We start from the raw sequence: 16,393 nt of genomic DNA, 5'->3' as shown, positions 1-16,393 counted from the left end.
ATCCAGCATGCCTGTCCGTTTGGCGGGCTTCTGTCAGATTGGCTGAATTACACATGGCCCGAATATTGGCCTGTTTTTATTGAACTGGCCGATGTTGCCCAACATTGGCCCCTGTGTATGGGGCTTTGGGCTCTCAGCAGGCTACTGAGAGGCTGAGCGGGCTGCTGGCCCAGGCTTTTGGGCTGATCCTTTCTGAGCTCGAGCGGCTCTGTGACATCAGCTGAAAATGGATCTCAGAAGGTCAGAACAAACTGCACTCCTGTGATTTATAGGAGACTTATAGCCAAAATAGCTTTGGCTATACATCTCCTTTAACCGGTTGCCGACCGCCGCACTACTATTTACTGCGGCGGTCAGCCCCGGCCAGGCAAAGTGACGTATATATATGTCACTAGCCTGGGAGCCAATAGCGGGCGGGCGCGCGCCGCCGGAGGCACGCTCCCGCCTCGGCTCGTTCACGGACACCTCCGTGCGTGTGACCGGCGGACCCGATGTCCGCCGGTCACTCGCGATCGTCCGCTGTGAAGGGAGAAAGGCAGGCGTCTAATGTAAACAAAGCCGCCTGTCATTCTTCCCTGTGTAAAAGCACTGATCTAACGGTCCTGCTATGTAGGACCGTTGATCTGTGCTGTTACACACACAGCCACATCCCTGCACAGTAAGAAGCACGCCCCTAGGGACACACATAGTCACTGCATCTCTAATAAAGTTAACCCCTTCCCTGCCAGTGTCATTTTTACAGTAACAGTGCAGATGTATAGCACTGATTACTGTAGTAATGTCACTGGTACCCCCAAAAGTGTCAAAAATGTCAGTCAAGGGTCCGATCTGTCCGCCGCAATGTCGCAGTGCCGCAAAAAAAATCGCAGATCGCCGCCATTACTCGTTAAAAAAAAAAACAACAAAAATGACAAAAATCTTTCCCTTAGTTAGTAAACGCAATAACTTTTGCGCAAACCAATCAAAATGCGCTTATTGTGATTTTTTTTACCAAACATAGGGAGCAGAAAACAAATTGGCCAAAAATGTAAGAAAAAATAGATTTTTACATTTTTTTGGGGGGAATTTCATATAAAAAAAATGTGAAAAATATTGTTATTTTTGCAAAATTGTCGCTCTTTTTTTTATTATAACGCATGATCAAAAAATCGCACAGGTGATCAAATACCACCAAAAGAAAGCTCTATTTGTGGGGAAAACAAGACGTCAAATTCGTTTAGGTAGAGCGTTGCACAACCGCGCAATTGTCCGTTAAATTCACGCAGTGCCGAATCGCAAAATACCCCTGGTCAGGAAGGGGGTAAAATCTTCCGGGGCTTAAGTGGTTAATGAAATGATAAGTAAATGATTTATTTAGTCACTCTGCACTTTAAAATACTGAGCGCTGTACACTGTTTAGGGGGTGAAAGAGTAAGTGCATACCATTATCACGATTACGAGTTCTCTTTGCTTGATGCTTGTTATGTGTTTTGGCATTGTTAAAGGAAAGAGAAGAAAACATGTTATAAAATGTCCAGTATATTCATATAGAATATTTATTTCTAGGTCAGAAATGCTATTCAAAGGATGAAAGAAAAGAAAAGGGCCCTATCATTCACGGTAAGGTAAAATAAAATGTTTTTTGAAAAGAATAACTGTCTAATAGTTCTACAAACACACAGTTTTTGCCTAGTATACCATTCAGAAGACCTTTCATCTACTTCATTTATCTAAAAGGAAACTTTTCTCTGTTTTATTTTTTTCATGTTTTAACAGTCTGTAAAATCTTTTTACTCAAGTAATGCAGGATGTTATCAAAACAAAGGGAAATATAGAAACTCTGGTTGGCCCAGGTACATTCAACATGCTGCATTAACTACATTCACCTTATTTTCATGGCTAATTCAATTGCAACATTCACATCTACTGTATAATGTGGTGAATGTTTGGTGTACAGATGGATCATTTTTGGCAAAATATGATGTAGAGGGGCTGTGAATGTGTAATATCATTGCATTTAGGATTAGATTTGGAACAATGGCCTGTCATAGTTTTATAGTTTCATAGTAGTTGAGGTTGAATAAAGACAATAGTCCATCCAGTTCAACCTGTGTAGGTGTGTGTGGCCCTAATCATCTCACATACCCCAGAATGTTCTGATCCTTGAGATGTACGTCTAAAAGCATTTTGAAAGCCACCATACTTCCCGCAGAAACCACCTCTTGTGGTAGAGAATTCCACAATCTTGTAGCTCTAACAGTAAAGAACCCCCCACGTTGCCTGAGGTTAAAACGCTTCTCCTCTAATCGCAATGTATGCCCTCTAGTCCTCATGCACTCTCTACGACTGAATAGCTTTTTTTCTATGTCAAGATCACCATTGAGATATTTATAAATTGCTATCATGTCCCCTCTCAGGCGTCTCTTCTCAAGGGAGAATAAATCAAGCGATTGCAGACGCTCTTCTTTATGCATGCTAATATTCTGCTGGCTTTGGCAGCTGCCGCTTGACATTGCATGCTATTGCCTAGTCTATCATCTACCAAAACTCCCAGATCTTTCTCCATTTTTGATTCCCCCAAGGGTTCCCCCCCCTAGCGTGTATTGTGCTTTTATGTTTTTAGTCCCCAAGTGCAAAACCTTACACTTCTCCACATTAAACCTCATTTGCCATGTCATTGCCCATTCCGTTAATTTGTCCAGGTCATTTTGTAGGATATCTGCTTCATGCTGTGCAGTTATTGCCCTGCCCAATTTTGTGTCATCCGCAAAAACTGATATAGAACTACTTATCCTGTCCTCAATGTTGTTTATGAATAAATTGAACAAGGTTGGTCCCAGGACTGAACCTTGGGGGACCCCGCTTACCACCTCAGACCAGTCTGAGTATGCGCTGTTTATTACCACCCTTTGGACACCATGCCCTTTAAGTTGACTGCTGAGAAGCATAGGCTCATTTATGACCAACTAATAAACCAATACCTTGCCCCCCAAGAAGACACAAGAGCTGATTAAGCTGGAAATGGGCAAGGCCACAGCTTTTCTGAACTTTGCAAAAGTAACAACTTTCCAAATGTACCAAACAACAACAATAATGCAATAATCATGCTGTCTAATCAGCATTTTGATATGCCACACCTGTGAGGTGGATGGATTATCTCGGCAAAGGAGAAGTACTTACTAACACAGATTTAGACAGATTTGTGAATAATATTTGAGAGCAATAGGCCTTTTGTGTACATAAAAAAGTCTTAGATCTTTGAGTTCAACTCAAAAAAAATGGGGGCAAAAACAAAAGTGTTGCATTTATAATTTTGTTCAGTGTAGAAACAACAACAAAATATGTGAAGGGTAAAAACCAGAAAAGGGGACAATGTTGGACCAAATGATAGATTGGTAAAAGTGGCACAACATCGAGCAAAAACATGCTTAACCACTTCCTTACCGAGTCATGTAAAATGACGTCGGCAAAGTGGTTGTCTAGATCCGGGCCGCCGTCATATGACGTCGGCCCGTTCTAGCTGCTACTGCGCGCCCCCGGCGCAGAGCAGCGATCGGGGACGAGGCTCGTCCCTCGGACAGAGTCGATCCCCGATCTAGGTAAAGAGCCAATGAAATTGGCTCTTTACCACGTGACCGGCTGTGTCCAATCACAGCCGGTCACAAATGTCAACAGAGAACACGGTAACTAGCTGTCACCGTGTTCTCCTCCTCACACACTGATCCTGTGTGAGGAGGAGATTGTGGTAACAGCTAGTTACCAATTACAGTGCACCCCAAACACACTGATTGCCCCCCCCCCAATAAAGAGCACCTGTCACTAGCCCATCAAAGTACCCGAGTACCTGTCATCAGGTACTCAGATGACAGGTACTCGGGTACTCTGATGGGCTGATGACAGGTATTCGGGTACTCTGATGACAGGTACTCGGGTACTCTGATGACGGATACTCTGATGACAGGTACTCGGGTACTCTGACGGGTACTCGGGTACTCTGATGACGGGTACTCGGGTACTCTGATGACAGGTACTCGGGTACTCTGATGACGGGTACTCGGGTACTCTGATGACAGGTACTTGGGTACTCTGATGACGGGTACTCGGGTACTCTGATGACAGGTACTCGGGTACTCTGATGACAGGTACTCGAGTACTCTGATGACGGGTACTCGGGTACTCTGATGACGGGTACTCGGGTACTCTGACAGGTACTCGGGTACTCTGATGACAGGTACTCGGGTACTCTGATGACGGGTACTCGGGTACTCTGATGACGGGTACTCGGGTACTTTGAGTACCTGTCAACGGAGTACCCGTCATCAGAGTACCTGTGTACCTGTCACCTACCCATCAGAGTACCCGAGTACCTTCCACCTGCTCATCAGAGTACCTGACGCCTGAAGTACCCAAGTACTTGCCGCCTGCTCATCAGTACCCATCACTACTCATCAGTACTCATCAGTACCTATCACGTATCAGTACTGATCATCAGTACCCATCAGTACAGTATCACCTATCAGTCAGTGAGTACTACTCATCAGTACCTGTCACCTGCCTGTCACCTGCCCATCAGAGTACCCGAGTACCTGTCACCTGCCTATCGGAGTACCCGAGTACCTGCCACCTGCTCATCAGTACCAGAGTACCTGTCACCTGCCCAACAAAGTACCCGAGTACCTGTCACCCTTCATACAGCCACCATGTCCAAGTCCAAAAAGGTTTATATACGTCGTCCGTTTAAACCTAAATACCGGTGTTATGGTAGCAGATAGCTGCCATAACCCTGGTATTTTTTTAAACGGTGGACGGTTGGCTTTCCGATAAGGGTGGTCCCAGCGGCGGATTCGCCGTGGGATCACCCTTCCGGGATGGCGGAAGAGGCGCCCCCCCCCCTCCCGACGCGTATCGATCCCTTTCCCCGCTTACCGGACCCGCCGGCAGCGGGGAAAACGATCCGGTCCCGAATCCTCACAGACAGGATGTCGAGTGAGGGCAAGCTTGCCCTCACTTGACTCTATGGTCTTGGAGGACCGGAGCTACGGAAAATGTTGTTGCCTAGCAACCGGTTTAAAGGTCCTTTTTTTTTTTTTTTCATTTTATATTATAATTATTTATTTATTTTTTTTTTTTTCTATCTTTTAGTGTACTTGTGAGATCTGAGGACTTTTTGACCCCAGATCTCACAAAAAAGAGGTCCTGTCGTGCCTATTTCTATTACGAGGAATATTTACATTTCTTTTAATAGAAATAAAAATGATCAATTTTTTTTTTTTTAAACGGTGTAAAAATAAAAAATAATAAATAAAATAAATAGTAAAAAAAAAAAAAAAAAAAATTAAAGCGCCCTGTCCCCGTTAGCTCGCGCGCAGAAGCGAATGCATACAGAAACCCCGCCCACATATGTAAACGGTGTTCAAACCACACATGTGAGGTATCGCCGCGATCGTTAGAGCAAGGGGAATAATTTGAGCCCTAGACCTCCTCTGTAACTCAAAGATGGCAACCTGTAGAAATTTTTAAATTGTCGCCTATGGGGATTTTTAAGTACCAAAGTTTGTCACCATTCCGTGAGCGTGCGCAATTTTGAAACATGACATGTTGGGTATCTATTTACTCGGCGTAACATTATCTTTCACATTATGGAAAAAAATTGGGCTAACTTTACTGGTTTCTTATTTTTTAATTAAAAAAAGTGAATTTTTTCCAAAAAAATTGCGTTTGGAAGACCGCTACGCAAATACGGTGTGATAAAAAATAGTGCAATAATCTCCATTTTATTCTCTAGGGTCTCTGCTAAAAAAAAATATATAATGTTTGGGGGTTCTAAGCAGTTTCCTAGCAAAACAACTGATTTTAGCTTGTAAACACCAAATGTCAAAAATAGGCCTAGGCAAGTGGCTAGGATGCATGATGATGCTCCTTGGATGTTTGGCCCCTCTATATGGCTAGGCTGTGAAAAAGTCTCACACATGTGGTATTGCCATACTCAGGAGGAGTGGCAGAATGTATTTTGGGGTGTCATTTTTGCTGTGTACATGCTATGTGTTAGGAATATCCTATAAATTGACAACTTTGTGTAAAAAAAAAAAGTTTTCATTTTTTTCCCACATTTTCCAAAAACCTGTGGAAAAAAATGATATGTTCAAACGACCCATAATGCCTCATAGAATATACGTTGGAGTGTTTGCTTTCCAAAATGGGGTCATTTTGTGGACTTTTCCATTTTATTGGTGCTCTAGGGCCTTGAAAAGTGTGATAGGTAGTAAGAAAGTTTTATGTGTATTTATGCTCCTAGAACGCCTGAATGTGCTTCTTGGACGTGGAGTCTCTTTTTGTGGCCAGGCTGTGTAAAAGTCTCACACATGTGGTATCGCCATACTCGGAAGGAGTAGCAGAATGTATTTTTGGGTGTAATTTTTGCTGTGTACATGCTATGTGTTAGAAATAGCTTATAAATTGACACCTTTGTGGGAAAAAAAAGAAAAAAAAATTTTTTTCTTCATTTTCCCAAGAATTGTGGGAAAAAATTACAACTTCAAAAAACCCACCATGCCTCTTACTAAATACCTTGGACTGTCTACTTTACAAAAAGGGGTCATTTGGGTGGTATTTGTACTGTCCTGACATTTCAGGGCCTCAAGAAAGGAGATAGGCAGTCAGTACATCTGGTGTGATCAATTTTCAGTAATTGGTACCATAGCTTCTAGACTCAATAACTTTCACACAGACTAAATAATATACACTAATTTGGGTTAATTTTACCAGAGACATGTAGCAGTATACATTTTGGCCCAAATGTATGAAGAAAAATTTATTTTTTGCAAAATTTCATGATTGAAACTAAAAAAAAAGTGGTTTTTTTTCAAAATTTTTGCTCTTTTTTTGCATATATCACGAAAAAAAAAAACCCCAGTTGTGATCAAATACCACCAAAAGAAAGCTCTATTTGTGTGAAAAAAATGATAAAAATTTTGTTTGGTTATAGTGTAGCATGACTGAGCAATTGTCATTCAAAGTGTGAGAGTGCTGAAAGCTGAAAATTGGTCTGGGCAGGAAGGGTGTCTAACTGCTCTGTATGGAAGCGGTTAATATGGGAGATTGAACATACAGACTGGAATGCCCCACATTGTTACCCCGTACATGAATGATAAGAATAAAGGGACTTGAAACCAATTGTCTCAGCTAATACCAGCACCCAACGTAGGCCATGAAAACTGTGACAGCAAATTCTGCCAACTGCAAAGAACAATTCTCCCACAGTGTCAAAATACAGTGTGGCAAGAGGCCCAATAAACAAAGGAGTCTAAAGTAATGCCAGGGAGAAACATTAAATCAGAACAAAAGGTGAGGACGAACATATTGCAAAAATTGAAATGATTCCCATCTACCTAAAAGCCATCTCTCTCATCCAAACAAACCCATCCCATGAGCAGCATTGGCTGCGCCAATGAGGAAAGAGTATGTAGGAAAAATCAGTAGGAGGCAAGACCAACTGGAAAAAGAAATGCGGAAGACCCAAAAATATAGGAATTTACTGAGATTGGAAGGATAAGCGTGAGATGAAAACAAAGATCAGCACATTCTCTGAGTTAACACCAGCTGAGCATTTGTCCTCGGCGACAAGTTCAATAATCCTAAAGGTACCAAAGAATGTCTAAGAAAAGGCAACTAGAAGCAAGAGAGCCCTAAATGATAAAAATGGAGAGCATGTCGGTTAAAAACCACTTAAGCCCCGGAAAATTTACCCCTTCCTGACTAGGGCCTATTTTGCGATTCGGCACTGTGTGACTTTAATGGACAATTGCGCGGTCGTGCGACGCTGTCCCACATGGAATTGATGTCCTTTTTTTCCCACAAACAGAGCTTTCTTTTGGTGGTATTTGATCACCTGTGCGATTTTTTGATCATGCGCTATAAACAAAAAAAGAGCGACAATTTTGCAAAAATAACAATATTTTTCACATTTTTTTCACATGAAATTCCCACCCAAAAAATTGTAAAAATCAAAATTTTTTAACATTTTAGGTAAATTTGTTTTCTGCTACATATGTTTGGTAATAAAAATTGCAATAAGCGTATTTTGATTGGTTTGCGCAAAAGTTATTGCGTTTACTAACTAAGGGAAAGATTTTTGTCATTTTTATTTTTATTTTTTTAACGAGTAATGGCGGCGATCTGCGATTTTTTTTGCGGGACTGCGACATTGCGGCGGACAGATCGGACCCTTGACTGACATTTTTGACACTTTTGGGGGTACCAGTGACATTACTGCAGTAATCAGTGCTATACATATGCACTGTTACTGTAAAAATGACACTGGCAGGGAAGGGGTTAACTTTATTAGAGAAGGAGGGGTTAAGTGTGTCCCTAGGGGCGTGCTTCTAACTGTAAAGGGGCCTGGCTTTTCATGTAACAGCAGAGATCTATGGTCCTACATAGCAGGACTGTATGATCTCTGCTGTTACACAAGGGAGAATGACAGGCGGCTTTGTTTACATTAGCCGCCTGCCTTTCTCCCTCTGTAACCGAAGATCGCGAGTGACCGGCGGACATCGGGTCCACCGGTCACACGCGCAGGGATCCCAGTGAGCGAGCAGGGGCGGGAGCGCGCTCGCCCCCTATTGGCTTGCAGGCGAGTGATGTACCGGTACGTCACTTTGCCTGCACAGGGCTGACCGCCGCAGTATATGTACTTGCAGCGGTCGGCAAGTGGTTAAGTTGTGCACAGAAAACAGGTGCCGAGAATCAGGGAAGCAAGTCAGATGTTTCCAACCCTTTTAAATCCTCTGGAAAAGAAAACTTTGGAGATGTCCTTCTAGCTGAATAGCCTGAAATAAACAATACAGCAGAGAGTGGTACCCACCATCAAACCAGCCACAACTATATCCTGCAGGTAGAGAGGTAGGAGATAAGAGCCAGATGCCTGTCCCGCAGGGGGAAAGGGAGAACTCATCACCAGGTGAAGGCACCAATTCATCCCAAAATCACTGGCAGGTTACCCAAGAGTTCTGAGAGGGAAAACATGGATGGAGTCCAACTGGAATCAGAAACAAGAATATACAAAAAATAAAATGCCAAAACTACAGGAGCTGAATGCAGCCCTGTAAAACTCCAGCTGTGAGTTCAGCAATTCCTCCATTTATCAAAGAATGACCAAGAAGGATAACTGCGCTTCCAAGTCATCACGCAAAGGTCTGATAATTTTTACGTAATGACGTGTATCTGATATTCATCTCAGACACCCACAGAAGGCTGTGGAATGTGAAAACAAGATGGCCCAAAAGGATTGAAGCTGCTACAGCCAAGGGCTGTATCAAAAGTGGAGTATTGTCCTGGGATTTCCCCTGATCAATACCACCATTAACTGACAAACCTGTAGTTGTCTCTTTACACTTCACTCACTGCCTGTATAAACCCCTGATACAAACACATAAGCGCTGTCTACCCCAAGAGACGGCTGAAGTAAGGTTGCTGTCATTACAATGACAGCAATTTTTACATGATATCAGTTAAAAAGTAGGTAAGTGGTGGTTGTTCTGATGAATATCCACTTGACCTCCGGAAGATTTACCCCCCTTCATGGCCAGGCCATTTTGTACGATATAGCACTGGGTTACTTTAACTGACAATTGCTCAGTTGTTCTACTCTGTACCCAAATAAAATGTATGCTATGAGGAAAGACTACAAGCACTGAACTTATTCTCTCTGGAGAAGAGACGATTGAGGGGGGATATGATATCAATGTACAAATACTGTACTGGCAACCCTAGCATAAGGAACAAACTATTCAGAGAAAGAAACTACAACAAGACACGTGGCCACTCACTAAAACTAGAGGAAAAGCGGTTTAACCTTAAAATACGCAGGGGGTTCTTCACTGTGAGAGCAGTAAGGATGTGGAATTCTCTTCCACAAACAGTGGTATCAGCAGGAAGCATTGATACTTTCAAAAAACTATTAAATGGACACCTTAAAGACCACAACATACAGGGGTATACAATGTACGGTTAACAGCAAACACACACACACATCATAGCTTGAACTGGATGGACTGATGTCTTTTTTCAACCTCACTAACTATGTAACTATGTATGTCCTTTTTCTCCCACACATAGAGCTTTCTTTTGGTGGTATTTGACACCTCTGCGGTTCTTATTTTTTTTTTGCACTATGAACACAAAAAAGACAATTGTGACAAAAAAAAAAAAAAAAATTCTACTTTCTGCTATAAAACATATCCAATAAAAAGATGTAAAAAATTTGATTTCTATGTTTGCTCTCTAGAATGTCTATATGTTCTAAGAAAAGACAATTTCCCAAAAATTCCACTCCGTATAGTCACCATGGATGTCACATACTTACTACTCAGGCTTTTGAATTCGAAATGCTATATCCTTGAGAACTAATAATATCTCACATTGCCCTCATATTTCTCTGAATATCTCGAGCCGCTTAACAAGAAGTTAAACCCATCCAACAAAGGACACTGGTTAATAATCTACCATTTACTCCTCCACCCACTCCTCCTCCAAGGACAGCTTACCTATGTTTTATAATTGCCATATTCCTATCCTCTGACCTTTCTTTTCATATACAATCTCTCACCTCTTGAAGTTCAGACTTGTTTGCACTTCGGATATAGCTAAGTCACTTTATATAAAACAAGCAAGGGACAGAGCATACTTGAAAGCAGCCCCTAAACTTCTGGGTAGACAGGTCTATCACCTTCATTTCGCAAGATTGCAGGCCCCTCTAGCCAATGAAAGAGACTAGTAGAGGGCTTGCATCTCAGGTATGGGCATATGGACTTTCCAGACCTTGGCGAGCACCCAGTTTCATAGGATTATCACAGTCCGCCCGGGATCTTTTTTGTTCAGCTGATAGCCTTTGAGCGGTGATTTGTTTCTTTCCCTTCTCTTCGGCGGCCATGCAGGATGGTTCCCCGGGTCCCCCTGTTACATAGTAGGTGAGGTTGAATAAAGACAACAGTCCATCCAGTTCAACCCGTGTAGGCGTGTGTGGCTGCAATCATTTCACACAGCCCTGAATGTTCTGATACTTGAGATGTACGTCTAAGAGTCTTTTGAAAGCCACCATACTACCCGCAGAAACCACCTCTTGTGGTAGAGAATTCCACAATCTTGTAGCCCTAACAGTAAAGAACCCCCCACGTTGCCTGAGGTTAAAATGCTTCTCCTCTAATTGCATTGTATGCCCTCGAGTCCTCATGCAATCCCTTCGACTGAACAGCTTTTTTTCTAAGCTGAGATCCCCATTGAGGTATTTAAAAATTGCTATCATGTCCCCCCTCAGGCGTCTCTTCTCCAGGGAGAATAAATCAAGCAATTGCAGACGCTCTTCATAATTAAGGTCCTCCAATCCCCTAATTAGTTTAGTTGCCCTTCTCTGGACTCTCTCCAGCTCCAACACATCCCTCCTGAGGACTGGCGACCAGAACTGGACAGAATACCCCAGATGTGGTCGGACCAGAGTTTTATAAAGTGGAAGGATTATAGTCTTATATCTGGAATACATCCCTTTCTTTATGCATGCTAATATTCTGCTGGCTTTGGCAGCTGCCACTTGACATTGCATGCTATTGCTTAGGCTATCATCAACCAAGACTCCCAGATCTTTCTCCATTTTTGATTCCCCCAAGGGTTCTCCTCCTAATGTGCATTGTGCTTTTATGTTTCTAGTCCCCAAGTGCAAAACCTTTCACTTTTCCACATTAAACCTCATTTGTCAAGTCGTTGCCCACTCCGTTATTTTGTCCAGGTCATTCTGTAGGATATCTGCTTCATGCTGTGCAGTTATTGCCCTGGCCAATGTTGTGTCGTCTGCAAAAACTGATATAGAACTACTGATCCCGTCCTCAATGCTGTTTATGAATAAATTGAACAAGGTTGGTCCCAGGACTGAGCCTTGGGGGACCCCGCTTACTACCTCAGACCAGTCTGAGTATGCGCTGTTTATTACCACCCTTTGGACACGCCCTTTTAGCCAGTTCCGTATCCAAGAGTAAACACTGCTGTCGATACCTGCAGACCTTATTTTATAAATTAAGCGCTTATGGGGAACTGTATCAAACGCATTAGCGAAATCTAAGTACACCACATCCACTGGTCTGCCCCTATCTAGCTCACAGCTCACCTCCTCGTAGAATGTTAAGAGATTGGTTTGACAAGAACGCCCATTTGTAAACCCGTGCTGGTTACTGCTGATGATGTTGTTGTCCTTAGCAAACTCTACGATATAGTCCCTTATCATCCCCTCCAGAAGTTTACATACTACTGATGTCAGACTGACAGGCCTATAATTTCCCGGTATATGTCTCTGCCCCTTTTTGAATATCAGAATCACGTTAGCTTTCCTCCAATCCCCTGGTACATCTCCTGTCCTAATACTGTCAGCAAAGATCAGGAACAGTGGTCTAGATCTAACCTTACTTACTTACCTTTCCTTGAGTACTCGCGGATGTACGCCATCCGGGCCTGGTGATTTGTTTGTGTTAAGTTTATCCAGCCTTTCCCTGATTTCACCCTCTGTTAGCCATAGTGGCAAGTCCTGTGTATTACTACTAACCATACAGTCATGGTCAGTGTACCCCTCCATTGCCTGGGTAAAGACTGACGAGAAAAAAGCATTCAGCACGGTTGCTTTTTCAGTGTCCTCTGTAACCATCCTCCCATCATCGTTAATTATGTGTGCAATATGCTCTGCCCTAGTTTTTTTGCTGTTGATATATTTAAAGAATTTCTTTGGTTTTTTTTTTTTTTTACTATCCTCCGCTATTTGTCTCTCAAAGTTTATTTTAGCCATCTTGATTTTGTGTTTACTTTTCTTATTTGCCTCCTTGTATTGGTCGAAAGCCGATACTGTGCCCTCTGATTTACATTTCCTGAAGGCCAATTTTTTTCCCCTAATAAGTTTTTTAACGCTACGGTTTAGCCAGCCAGGTTTGGCTTTGTCTCTTCTAAATTTATTTCCCATAGGAATGCACTGCAAGATGCATTTGCTTAATATGTTCCTAAAGCATTCACATTTTTCCTCTGTGGTCAGGGATCCCAGGGTTTGGTCCCAGTTTACCCTTTCCATCAAGGAGTATAATTTTGGAAAGTTTGCCCTTCTGAAATTTAGGGTTCTTATGTTACCCACTTGCCTTGTTATATTGTTATTTATACTAAATGTGATCATCCTGTGATCACTAGAGCCCAGGTTGTCCTGGACTCCTACCTCCGAGATTAGGTCTGGGTCATTGGTGATCAATAGATCCAGGACTACGTTTTCCCTAGTTGGAGAGTCCACCAACTGTGACATGTAATTATCCTGTAAGGTTTCCGTGAATAGACTGTGAGTGTGTAGTCCCCTCTTCCCAGTCAATGTCAGGATAATTGAATTCCCCCAATATTATGACTGATCCCAGTGTTGCCACTTTACCCAATAGTGCTAAAAAATCCAGCTCTACCTCCTCCCCTTGTTTAGGTGGCCTATAGCAAACCCCCCTTCCGCTCCTTGTAATGACAGCCGAACGGCTTTTCAGCCGCATTGGTTGTCATTACAAGACAGCCGACTGTCGGCTATGGACGCCGGTACCGGGGTGATGCCTCTAGCTGCAGGCATCACTCCGGTACAAGCACTTTCCCAAAATATCGGCAATATCGGTCACCTTGGTGGCAGATTCCTATATATCGGGTAAAGTGCAGATTGGCCCTCGACATATCGGTTTGGCCGATAATCGGTCGATCTCTAATGTATAAGGGGGGGGGGGGGGGAATCAGCGCTCAATTTCTGAAAATTGTGGGCCACAAGAAAATTTGATAGGTGAAAAGTATCCCAGACAAATGGGAGATGACAATAAAAAAATATGTGTGTATGATATTCAATAAACAATAATATAAATTCAACATATATTAAAATAGTAAACCAAGTGCTGCAGTGCTAGTAGAGTGATCAAATATTGCCAAGATATATAAATAAGCAAAAAAGTGCTGAAGTGCTTATAAAGTGATCAATATACAATCAATAATATAGGTGCAAATAGTGCAATGAAAACAGCACAATGTGCTGTTTTCATTGCACTATTTGCACCTATATTATTGATTGCATAATGATTTTATATTGATTATATTACTATTTTAATATACTGTATGTTGAATTTATATTATTGTTTATTGAATATCATACACACATATTTTTTTATTGTCATCTCCCATTTGTCTGGGATACTTTTCACCTATCAAATTTTCTTGTGGCCCACCATCTTCAGAAATTGAGCGCTGATCCCCCCCCCCCCCTCTTATTTTTGACCAGTACGTGGTGACACTACCAAATCAGCTGCTAATTTCGGTGCTCCACTTCTTATTTCTTCTGAATTTATTTACCCCATTGGTAGTACATTGGTCCCTCACACTTGATCTCTAATGTATACTGCTACATATTTTCGGTAAATAAAATCCCAATAAGCGTATATGAATTGGTTTCCGCAAAGGTTATAGCGTCTACAAACTTTGGGGTGTATTTATGTAATTTTTATTTTTTACTAGTAATGGTGGTGATCAGCAACTTATAGTGGGTCTGTGATACTGCAGCGGACAAATTGGACACTAACTGACACTTTTTGGGGGACCAGTGACACTAATACAGTGAGCAGTGCTAAAAATATGCACTGTTACTGTATTAATGATACTGGCTGGAACGGGGTTTACAACATCAGGGGCGATCAAAGGGTTAACTGTGTGCCTAACAATGTGTTTTCTCACTGTGGGGGGAGGTCATTTTACTATGGGAATGCATTGATCCACATTGGTTGGGAGGAAGTAGAGACATTGCTGGAACTGGCAGCATAGGAGTGTACTGGGAATGTTGGAGCTTTTCTGGGAACGGTAGAAATCGAGCAAGTAGTGGATGTCAGAGTATCCTAATTGGAGTACAAGCCCAAAAGCCACCGGAGAAATCCAGCATCCCAATTCCAGGGTCAGATATCAGCTAAAGCGCCTTTAATGGTGCAGTGAGGTGAGCGGCCATTGCACTTATATTGTTCCTGCTCACTTCGGATCATATCACTGGAAATTCACAATTGTTTTCAAGAGAGGAATCACCAATTGTCACTTGATTATATCTATGTGCACATATGAACTTCACCTGATCACTAATAGTTTTTTAATTATTGCACATGGACTATAATTAATTGCACAAGGACTATATATTTATTTATTTATTCATCTACTTATTGATATATTCACTTACGGAGTTGTTCACTTATTTATTTATATTTACATCTATTTATATTTTATCTCATTGAGAAGATTTAAATATTTTCGTTCATTACAGATTTTCTACACTCATTTGCACTTTATTTATGAATTATTAGTTGATTCATAATTATTGTTTGCTTCACTTCAGTCATTATCGATTTATATTTATTCACCATTTTTTGATATTAACTTTTTTCTTGATGGATTAAGAGACTATTGGATTAGTATTTATTGAAAACATTTAATCATGCGAATCGCATGATGTGATTATCCGGCTGTTTTTTAAGATTTTCTGGTTTTAAACTTTTGGATTGAAGACAGACACATATGTGGTTTTATGATTCGGATTGCTTGGTTGTTTTTTAAGATTTTCTGGTTTTAAACTTTTGGATTTAAGACAGACACATATTTGGTTTTATGATTCGGATTGCTTGGTTGTTTTTTAAGATTTTCTGGTTTTAAAAACTTTTGGATTGAAGACAGACACATATTTGGTTTTATGATTCGGATTGCTTGGTTGTTTTTTAAGATTTTCTGGTTTTAAAAACTTTTGGATTGAAGACAGACACATATTTGGTTTTATGATTCGGATTGCTTGATACAACAGTCTGCTTAATTTTATTTGGGGAACTCTCGGATGTATTAGTCCCAGACCTACCATTGATATTTTATTGTGACTGATCTTATCCTTTTTTCAGACGTTTTTACTAAGGTTTTATGATATATGGTCAGCTCATTTAGAGCTCTTTGAGATTTCGTCCACTAGCGCCGATTCATCTCTTATTTTATTTCTTTATTAGTATTTGGTGAAAATACTAGAGTTGGCTGCTGATGGTGTAGGATTAGATCCTAATCTCATAGTTATACAAGAATTTTACTATCTGTAACACACCATTGGAATTCCTCTCATTTGGATACCCAAGTGACAGCGCACATATCACCCCTGTATCCTTTTGCATATTGATCCACATAACTGCTTTGCAGACAGAACAGCAATCTGCCTAATAATCGTGAGGTGCCGGCGTACCCGCAGATCAGCTCCGGTTGTGTGTAACCAAAGCAGGAGCAGGTGGCCAGCAGTGCGCATGCGACCAGAAGGTACAGGATCACATACTAGTTATGTAATCCTGCCCAGGAGAGCCCCCTTGACGATGTA

At 41.6% G+C, this 16,393-nt stretch overlaps 1 protein-coding gene across 1 annotated transcript in view; it reads left to right on the top strand.

The window, feature by feature from the left end:
- The window catches only part of ADGRD2 (adhesion G protein-coupled receptor D2), a 720,317-nt gene that overhangs the window by 492,124 nt on the left and 211,800 nt on the right, over window positions 1-16,393 (top strand). The window contains exon 22 of the mRNA XM_082264234.1: window positions 1,546-1,599. Coding sequence (XP_082120360.1) covers window positions 1,546-1,599 — 54 coding nt within the window. The remainder of the gene's footprint in view (window positions 1-1,545; window positions 1,600-16,393) is intronic.

This window comes from Pelophylax lessonae (genome assembly GCF_965119305.1).
Source record: "Pelophylax lessonae genome assembly, chromosome: 7".
Taxonomy (NCBI): Eukaryota; Metazoa; Chordata; class Amphibia; order Anura; family Ranidae; genus Pelophylax; species Pelophylax lessonae.
Note: the sequence above shows the minus strand (reverse complement) of the source record. Positions and strands in the feature narration are given on the sequence as shown.